The following is a 9,636-nucleotide window of genomic DNA, read 5'->3' as shown; positions in this document are numbered from 1 at the left end:
TGCCACTCCGAGCGCTCCGAGCACAATCTGAAACTTTTTAACCGTGCGTTATTCTATTTTCAGAGTGTCAGATTGAATTTATGAACGCACCCTAAATGTCAAGGTAAAAGATCAGATGTCAATTATCAACAGTGTATTGCTGTAAACAGTGTTTCAAAAAGATGCAGACATCATCATATTAGCCATTCAGTCATTGAATAGGTGTAAAAAAAATCATCTTTTGGAAATAGATCTTAATGCCTTCATTAAAAAAATGAGGAAAAATGTAATCTTTAAGGATACCAATTTTCTTTGTGAATGAATAATGTATTGTAAATAATTACGAAGAATAAAATTCTTAATTACAATACAGGGTGCATAAGTTTACACCCCCTATGTTAAATTCCCATAGAGGCAGGCAGATTTTTATTTTTTTAAACGCTAGTTATTTCATGGATCCAAGATACTATGCATCCTGATAAAGTTCCCTTGGCCTTTGGAATTAAAATAGCCCCACATTATCACATACCCTTAACCATACCTAGAGATTGGCATGGTTTTATTTCAGTTAGCCTATTAGCTGGTTTGATTTGCATTCAATACTTATGCCTCCTGTATTTTAAAGAAGAACATTTATTTATTTACGATACATTATTCATTCACAAATAAAAAATGGTGTCCTTAAAGGTTGATTTTTACCTCATTTTTAAATTAAGGCATTAAGATCAATTTCCAAAAGATGATTTTTTATTCCTCTTTTTAGTCAACTTTAGCATGGGTTCACATTTTTCTTGCCACTGTATATGCACATACACACAGTATATGGGTGATAGTGAAAGTGTATCTAATTGATTGGCTGTTGAACACAGCCTTTTTCCATGAGGAGGACTGTTTGGATAAATACCACAAAAAGTGGTATTTTTATTTATATTTATGTACATGTTTTGCTTAACCAGGGACCAGGGTAGTCACATTGAGATAGAAGGCTTTATTCCAAGTGAGCGAGCCCTGGCCAAGACAGGCAGAACTTGCAAAACATGTCATCACATTTTGGCCTTCTTAACTGTAACTAAACAGCTAACATTAATACAAATAGCCATTATGGTGGGCCAGAAGAAACTGGCTGACGCATTTATGCCTGTCAGCTTTTCCACAAACAAGCTAAAACAACACCCTCATTGTAGGAGTTCATAAAAATCAAACAGGTCTTATATTGTTCCACGCATGTCAGTGGCAAATATCAAACATTATTCTAGAAAAGTGCATGTGTGTATGTAATGTTTCTTTTAGTTATACACAGGGAAGATGTTCAATTCCTTGTGCTATTGGTGGAGGACTTTCCAGCAGCTGATTAACAGCCAAGCCTAATGAATATAATTCAACATGCTGCAGCAACGCACAATTTATATGTGTAAAGATTTTGTGATAACATACAGTATGTAATGTATCCTGGTGGCATGTTTCAACATGCTGTTTTGTAATGCGTTACAGATTAGGTGTTATAACCCCTTGTCACAGACCCTTTCTCCTGGTGCTAGAGCTCCCTCTAGAGGCAGAAGTCAGTGCTGTTCCTCTCATGATCTCATTGTGTCTGCTGCAGACTGAACGAGAAGCCCCTGGCTGCAGCTTGCAGATCGAGGCTGGTCTCAATGTGGGGTGGAGCGCACCGTCATTCCACGCTGCCCATGTCTATTTAGGTCTACCTGGTTTCCTACTATATACGGAGTTAAATAGTGCGATACTTGGATTGAACAGCACTCCAAGCTGACACTACCACTAGGACTTTATGGGCAGTGTTTTAATGTCTTTTTAGTTAATGTCATCCATACATGTGAGAACCTCTAGTTCTGTCACATACATCAGGAATATACATGTACTCAAAAAGTCGATTAAGAATGTTCTTGCAGAACATTTTCTTGCAGTGAGCATCAGCATTTGTTTTATGTCAAAACATTTGTTTCTTCATAATATTATTTAATATTTAATAACCTAATATTTCTAGGTCTTTTTTAAGAATGTTTGACACTAAAAAAATAACTCTTATTACTAATAACTAATTAATGAGTTCTTTAAATAATGGCAGTGGGTAACAACTTAGTGGGCTTAGTTTAGCTAGTTTACCCACAGTTAGCTAAGTGTGTGAGTTGTACCCTACCCGGGGAGGTTTTCGAATGGATAACCCCACTCTCCACTTCCCGTGTCACACTTGGGTCCAATGGCCAGGCCTGCAGAGGACACGCTGGTGCAGTAGATGGCGCCAATCATACCAAACGCAGAGGAGAAGACAGAGTTCAACATCTACCAGTCATGAGACAGAGGGGGAGAGAGAGAGAGAGAGAGAGAGAGAGAGAGAGTAGAAACATGGGAAGAAGAGAGAGAGAGAGAGAGAGAGAGAGAGAGAGAGAGAGATGGAGAGAGAGAGAGAGAGTAGAAACATGGGAAGAGAGAGAGAGAAGAGAGAGAGAGAGAGAGAGAGAGATGGAGAGAGAGAGAGAGAGAGAGATGGAGAGAGAGAGATGGAGAGAGAGAGAGAGAGAGATGGAGAGTAGAAACAGGGGAAGAAGAGAGAAAGGGAAATGGACATAGGTTGAGTGGGGTGGATGAGGTCATTACATTTTCCAGACACACACATATATAACCGACTCCACACACACACACACACACAACACACACACACACACACACACACACAAAAGAGGATACTCACTTCGCCACAGCCAAATAAGGAACGTATTGACTTCTGTAGGCTATTAAACACTATTCAACTTCCTCATTTTCTCTTGTCGAGCGGGCATGTCTGCAGTCATAGGCAAAGTGTAGTAGTTTCTTCTCAAACATGATAATGTAGTGAGATATTCTATATAGTGTACATTAGCCTACTGATAAGTCTATCAGAAAAAAACAGCCAATCCTGCTGTCGGTGGTTTAAAGTTATAGTTTCTGAAACAGATAGTTCCGGTCCTTGAGTAGGATTGGCTGAATCTTGTTCGATGCCGTTGTAAAATCCAGCACAAACATATAGCCTACCTTGACCGCATATATTACTGCGCTACCATAACTTGATACACAAGTTAAAGTAGCTGTGTCTCGACGTTGCTTGGCAACTATTCAGAAAGAGGAAATATATTTCTTGGTGGAAGAATGATTATTTATGAATAAATCGTTGCTGTGCCTTTATTTTATGAAATCTCTAGTTACCGTTTTAGAAAAGCAATAAGCCACTCAAGTCCGTAGGTTAGATTTAGAACAACTAAGGGGGGGGGGGGGGGGGGGGGGTATACTCCGCTAGCGCGTCGTGCCTAACAACCCGTAGCTGTTCTCAAATCAGTGTAACCTACGGCCCCTCAGAACAATGACATCCAGATTTAATATAAACTGAATGTTTGTAGCCTAGGCCTACTTTCTGACACCACTAAACCTTTATATTTGTATACATATGGCCCAAAACCTGCCAAAACCACAACTAGAGTATTTCTTCCACCACACTGAAGCACATCTTCAACTGGAGTCTACGTCTCGGACAAGTTCCAACACTGTGGAAGACATCATGTCTCACCCCCGTTCCCAAGAAACCACACCCCAGCGAGCTTAATGACTTCAGGCCTGTCGCTCTAACATCACATGTGATGAAAACAATGGAGCGTCTGGTCTTAGGTATGCTCAGACCCCAGGTACACCATGCACTAGACCCTTTACAGTTTGCATACCAGGAGAAAGTGGGCGTGGACGATGCCATCACTTATCTTCTACACAGGACACATTCTCACCTAGACAAGGGGAAAAGTGCTGTGAGAATCATGTTCTTTGATTTCTCAAGTGCTTTTAACACCATCCAACCCCTCAGACTGGGAGACAAGCTCTTGCAGATGGGTGTGGACGCTCACCTGGTAACCTGGATTACAGATTACCTGACCGAGCGACCACAGTTCGTCAGACTGAAGAACTGCCTCTCTGACACTGTGATCAGCAGCACCGGAGCGCCACAGGGAACTGTGCTCTCTCCAGTCCTGTTCACCCTGTACACATCTGACTTCCGCTACAACACCGAGTCATGCCACATGCAGAAGTTTTCTGATGATACTGCAATTGTGGGGTGCATCAGGGACGAGCAAGAGGAGGAGTACAGGAGCCTGGTGGAGGACTTTGTGCATTGGTGCAAACTCAATCACCTTCAACTTAACACTTCAAAGACCAAGGAGATGGTGGTGGATTTCCGAAGGTCTAAGCCCGCTCTGCTACCTGTCTCCATTGATGGGGTCAATGTGGAGGTGGTAAGCACCTACAAGTATCTGGGTCTCCACCTGGACAATAAACTGGACTGGTCAGCCAACACTGATGCACTCTACAAGAAAGGACAGAGCAGGCTGTACTTCCTGAGGAAGCTGCGGTCCTTCAATGTTTGCAGCAAGCTCCTCAGGATGTTCTATCAGTCTGTTGTGGCCAGTGCCCTCTTCTATGCAGTGGTATGCTGGGGAGGAAGCACAAAGAAGAAGGATGCTGGGCGACTTGACAGGCTGGTAAGGAAGGCTGGTTCTGTAGTTGGAGCTGAACTGGAGTGCATCACTTCAATATCTGACAAAAGGACCCTGAACAAACTGATCAACATCTTGGACAATGAATGTCATCTACTCTACAGCACAATCAAAAACCAAAAGAGCTTGATCAGCTGGAGACTTCGCTCACTGCCATGCACAACTGAAAGGCTGAGGAAGTCATTTGTTCCTAGGGCCATTGAACTGTACAATGCCTCACTAAAGGGAAGAGGAGAGATAGACTTCTCTGCTTAGTCTGTCTGCCTCTCCACCCTCTCTGAGTACTGACTGCTCACTACTGCTTACTACTGTTTTACTACTGTTCTACTATTGTACACAGCCTAATGTTTTCTCTACTGTTTTACTGCTACATTGTTACCTCAACCTGTTCTTGCACTGAAATAGTTTTTTATTTTACCTTGTCTACATTACACTTTACTCTCCTATTTGTCTATATTATTTATGCTGGTCTCTGGACCTTACTGTTGCACTGTTGGACTAATGTTGGACTACTTTTTGCACCTTCACCATGACACCCACTCTCTTGAGCACCTTGCCAGGCACACACAACTAAGGACTATGGTTGGACTACTGTTTGCACCTTCACCATGACACTCACTCCCTTTAGCACATCACCAGTCCCGGCCCTGTCACTACAAGCGTCTTATGCTTGATCACCCTCAAGCACATTGGACTTTCTTAATTTAACTTATATAGTGTATTTAGTATTTAGTTTTGTTAGTTTCTTATCTTATCTTCTACTGTCTTTATTGTACAGTGGAGTTTAGTTATATGTTTATACTATACTAATGTTTACCATTTCTGTTGTAAGTGCATGTTGTGTGTTATGTCTGTATGCTACTGAGACCCTTGAATTTCCCCTTGAGGATCAATAAAGTATCTATCTATCTATCTATCTATCTATCTATCTATCTTTTACTGGTCAGGAATGTATTCCTTTATTAACATATTACCATTAGCATGACTCTTATTTAAACAATTGTTTGATTTAAGATTCTGAGTAAGCTAATGAGGTTCCCTTTGTCTTCTCTCATGTGTATTTCATTGAGAGCTTGAAAGTGTAAAAAGAACGTTGGCTTTTCGATAACCAATCAAGAATTATCGGCACATTATTGCATCATGACTTAACAGCCGGATTGCTTGATTTAAGATTCTGAGTCATGATGATTTCCCTTTGTCTTCTTCTCTCATTGAGGGCTTGAAAGTATGAAATGAATGTTGGGCTTTTATACAACCAAAGTTATTATTTGAGAATTTCATACCTTTCCCCCCTTATTTTCACCCTTTGGTTTTCCATCTTTTTAAACCTCTTAGAAAAATAAATAAACACTTACCCGACAACGGTTTCCACAGCAACCTGCCCCACAGCAGCCCTTCCCACCAGCCCTGATTGCTGAACAGCTGGGACACAGCATCTACACAGCAAGAGGAAGAGCACTTTATAGTCTACTCCTAATCTACGCAGCAAGAGGAAGAGCACTTTATAGTCTACTCCTAATCTACGCAGCAAGAGGAAGAGCACTTTATAGTCTACTCCTAATCTACACAGCAAGAGGAAGAGCACTTTATAGTCTACTCCTAATCAAAACCAAATACAAAACAACATTACCCGTTACATGCAACACCTAGATGCATTTCTAGCATCAAAATGAGTTCGAATTTTAAAGGAGAATTCCTGCAATTTTTCAAAAAGATCTCTGTTTCTCGAGGTCACCGAGTAATTATATTTATATTTATATACTTATATTAGTTTTTCTGCTGTAAGTGCATGTTGTGTGTGATGTCTGTATACTACTGAGACCTTTGAATTTCCCCTTGGGGATCAATAACGTATCTATCTATCTATCTATATATTGTCAGTATGAGAAAAAAAATGGTTCTTCCTAGCTCGAGTGTTGGCTGCAGCCAACAACTAAAGCTGCCAGGTAGAGCGCTACACTCTGGGGGCATGTTCATGAGCGCCCATGTACCTACTTGGTGACCTCGTGAAACAGGAATTTACGTAAAAAAATCTCCGTAATTTTCCTTTAAGGTAAAAGAATGACATTGTGTTGCATGAGACTACAGTATGTAACAAGTAATAAGTTGTTGGCATATGTCGGTGGAGTGTGCAGTGTGCTCATAATTTGGCAGATGTCTGCTGGAGTGTTCTTCCGGTACGTTGTGCAGTGTGCTCATAATTTGGCAGAGGTCTGCTGGAGTGCTCTTCCTGTATGTTGGTTGTGCTAGGGTGTGTTTCGCTGATTATTAATACGTCTAAGATGAACGCTCAATCAATCTTATCTAATCTAACCTTTAGCATTATTGGAGATTCATTCTTTGCATGATTTTCCATTCCAAAGTGCAAAGATGTGTGTGTGTGTTGTGTGTGTGTGTCTTTACTGGCGTGTGTTTGTGCGTGTGTGTGTGTGTGTGTGTTTACTGGCATGGAGGGATCCAAATGTAACACTTTTTCAGTCTTAAAGTATTCCTCTCTCATGTTAGTGTGTTTACACCTCAAATTCCCTTAGCATCCTTATATTAAAATGTTTGTATGATAGCTATAACAGCAGATTTGTAGAACATATTAAAATAGGTTGATGTTGTAAAAAGAGGATACTAAGATAGTGTGCATTTATAAGGTAATCAAAATTTTTGGAATATTCACTTATAATGACGAGAGAACCCTCAGAAATGTATCAAAATAAATGTAATTTAATTTAAAAAGCAAAAGTTAGCAAATAGAACGGGGCCTCAGTAACGGAGTTTCAGTAAACCTAAAACCCTAAACCTAAAAAGAGAGGCATCAACATAAGCAAAAATGTTCATGTTTGAGTTGAAGGGAGAAGCCTCAAGTTTGAGCTGACAGAAAAGGTTCACATTTGAGCTGACAGAAAAGGTTCACATTTGAGCTGACAGAAAAGGTTCAGGTTGAAGTGAACAAAAAAAGGTTCAGGTGTTTGGCTAACAACACAAAAGGTTCAGGTTTTTGACTAACAACACAAAATTCTCAGGTTTTTGGCTAACATAACAAAACACGCGGTACTTACAAAAAGCCCTCCTCCGATGAGGCCACCCATGAGCCACACCTGCAGTGAAATGTGTCCGTTGTCCAGACTCTCACCGTTGGGGAAGAACAGCAGCAGGTTGGCGATCATGCAGATGAAGGCGGATGGCAGCAGAATCAGGCCGATCAGCCGGGCACACTTACCCGTGCAGCACATTCTGCCGTCTGGTCAGGGCCGCTAATTATATCTCTTTCGTTCGTTTGTTCGTCTGTTAGTCACTCACTCGCTGAGTGAGTATTAACTCTGTAGGTCTCTTTCACCGCAGTGTTAATGAACTCAGTGAAAATCTCAAAAGTTCAAATTTACTCTGTGTGAAATGGCCCCTCCAACAAAAAGTTCCTCAAGCTTCCAAAACACAAAGAGCCGTCCTTGTCAATGAACCTCAAGTGTATGCCGTCAATGATAAAGTTTCACTCTCACTTTTTATTTTTTAAAAGAGCCAACAGCAAAATGGTCTCCTCCTCTCCTCTCTGCTGTCTCTCTCTCTGCTTCTGTGAGACCTGTGTTTAATGTGTGTGTGTGTGTGTGTGTGTGTGTGTGTGTGTGTGTGCGCGCTCCTGTTTGACAGATCGACCGAACGGCCACAGCAGCTTTCTGCCCTTTGATACCCAGATGTATTTACTTTTCTGGTAGCAGCACCATGTATGGAGTGGGCAGAGAGGATGCTGTCTGGCACACGGTTGCTTTGGTTAGTGAACATTACGTGCATCTCTCTCACTCTCTCCCATTCTTTGTTCAGTCACACTCACTTTTCCATAGTTTGTGTCTCTCTATTTATAATATATATTTCTCTCTCTCTCATAAAAATACAAAGTGCTTTATTGGCAAATAGGCATTTGAGTTGCCAAAACAGTCATAACATATGGGACGATAAAGCCTGAAACATATATCGCACATACACACGTTCATCATGTGTGTACATTCCTGTCTGTACATCCCTTTTTGTCCCTCAGGTTGTGGTATAGTATGTTAATACATATTGGCCACTAAGTTTATTTGCATTTTTTGAGATTTCATTTAGATCTTTAAAATCTGTCTTTAGAGCACCCGGCTCCCCTCTCTCTAGAGAGCAGGATGATGACGGTGGATGAATATCTGATGAAGAAGGAAGTGAAGGGGGCAGGTGTGCTGATGTCAAAATGGAGATAAGACCATTCAGATAACATGCAAAGTACAGCGCACAGTTTTTTTTTTTTCAGTTTTATGGTTCCTGTATCAACATTTGGGCAAGAGAGACCAGGAAAATATTGTGAAGCTGATAGTGGGTTTATGGTTAATGATAGAGGCATATAAAAGGTATGATACGGTATGATGAGGCTGGTGTAAACCTGAAAGGTTTTCTGCCTTCTTACCCTAGCAGGCTACCACACTCTTCCTTTTGATTTGCGGCTCAGTTCTACAACGTCAAATATTATGTAGAGTTACATTGTTTAAATGTGTTCTCAGCGTACCTGCCGTATACCTCATACTGGCCAGCCCTAGACAGGAGTGATCAGAGTTGTGGTGTCTTTTGTCTATTAGAGACAACCTCAGCAAGGGTGCACTATTCCAAACTGACTGATGTGAAACAGATCAAGGATAGGTCCACCCCACACCAGGGCTAGTATGGTTTTGTAATGTTTTTGTAACGTTTTTCAAATGTATTCTTTCTTTCTGCTTGGTTTTGTGTAGTGTTAGTGTGGTGGAGGGCCGTCACTATGGTTGTGTGGCCCTGACTACCGTACCAATGAGCCTGGGTCTCATTGGTGTCACTATCAAAGCTGCAGGGTTTTCTTTTTTTTTTTTTTTTTCTCAATCCTTTTCTATAAGGTGTGTGTGTGTTTATTCTGTATGTTTATTTTGCTTCAAACATGGATTTGTACTCTGACTAATGCTGATCCATGTGTTGGTAAGGGATTGGGTGGGTGGGGTTAAGGGAAAATTTGACCATTGTTGACAAATGCTGTATATACTTCCCTATGTTGAAAAATCAATAAACATTGCATTACAGAAAAAAAGCTGCAGTGTTGGTACCCCGGAGAACAGGGTTTGAGGCCAGGCAGAGTTGTTCCGTTCGT

At 41.0% G+C, this 9,636-nt stretch overlaps 1 protein-coding gene across 1 annotated transcript in view; it reads right to left on the bottom strand.

The window, feature by feature from the left end:
- Positions 1-8,084, bottom strand: part of tm4sf5 (transmembrane 4 L six family member 5) — a 10,150-nt gene extending 2,066 nt beyond the window's left edge. Inside the window, exons 1-3 of the mRNA XM_042070770.1 lie at positions 7,562-8,084; positions 5,867-5,947; positions 2,135-2,277 (exon numbers count right to left, since the gene is read on the bottom strand). Coding sequence (XP_041926704.1) covers positions 2,135-2,277; positions 5,867-5,947; positions 7,562-7,735 — 398 coding nt within the window. The 5' untranslated portion in view covers positions 7,736-8,084. The remainder of the gene's footprint in view (positions 1-2,134; positions 2,278-5,866; positions 5,948-7,561) is intronic.
- Positions 8,085-9,636: the final 1,552 nt, after the last annotated feature.

The sequence above is a fragment of the Alosa sapidissima genome, chromosome 18, assembly GCF_018492685.1.
Source record: "Alosa sapidissima isolate fAloSap1 chromosome 18, fAloSap1.pri, whole genome shotgun sequence".
NCBI classification, from domain to species: domain Eukaryota; kingdom Metazoa; phylum Chordata; class Actinopteri; order Clupeiformes; family Clupeidae; genus Alosa; species Alosa sapidissima.
Note: the sequence above shows the minus strand (reverse complement) of the source record. Positions and strands in the feature narration are given on the sequence as shown.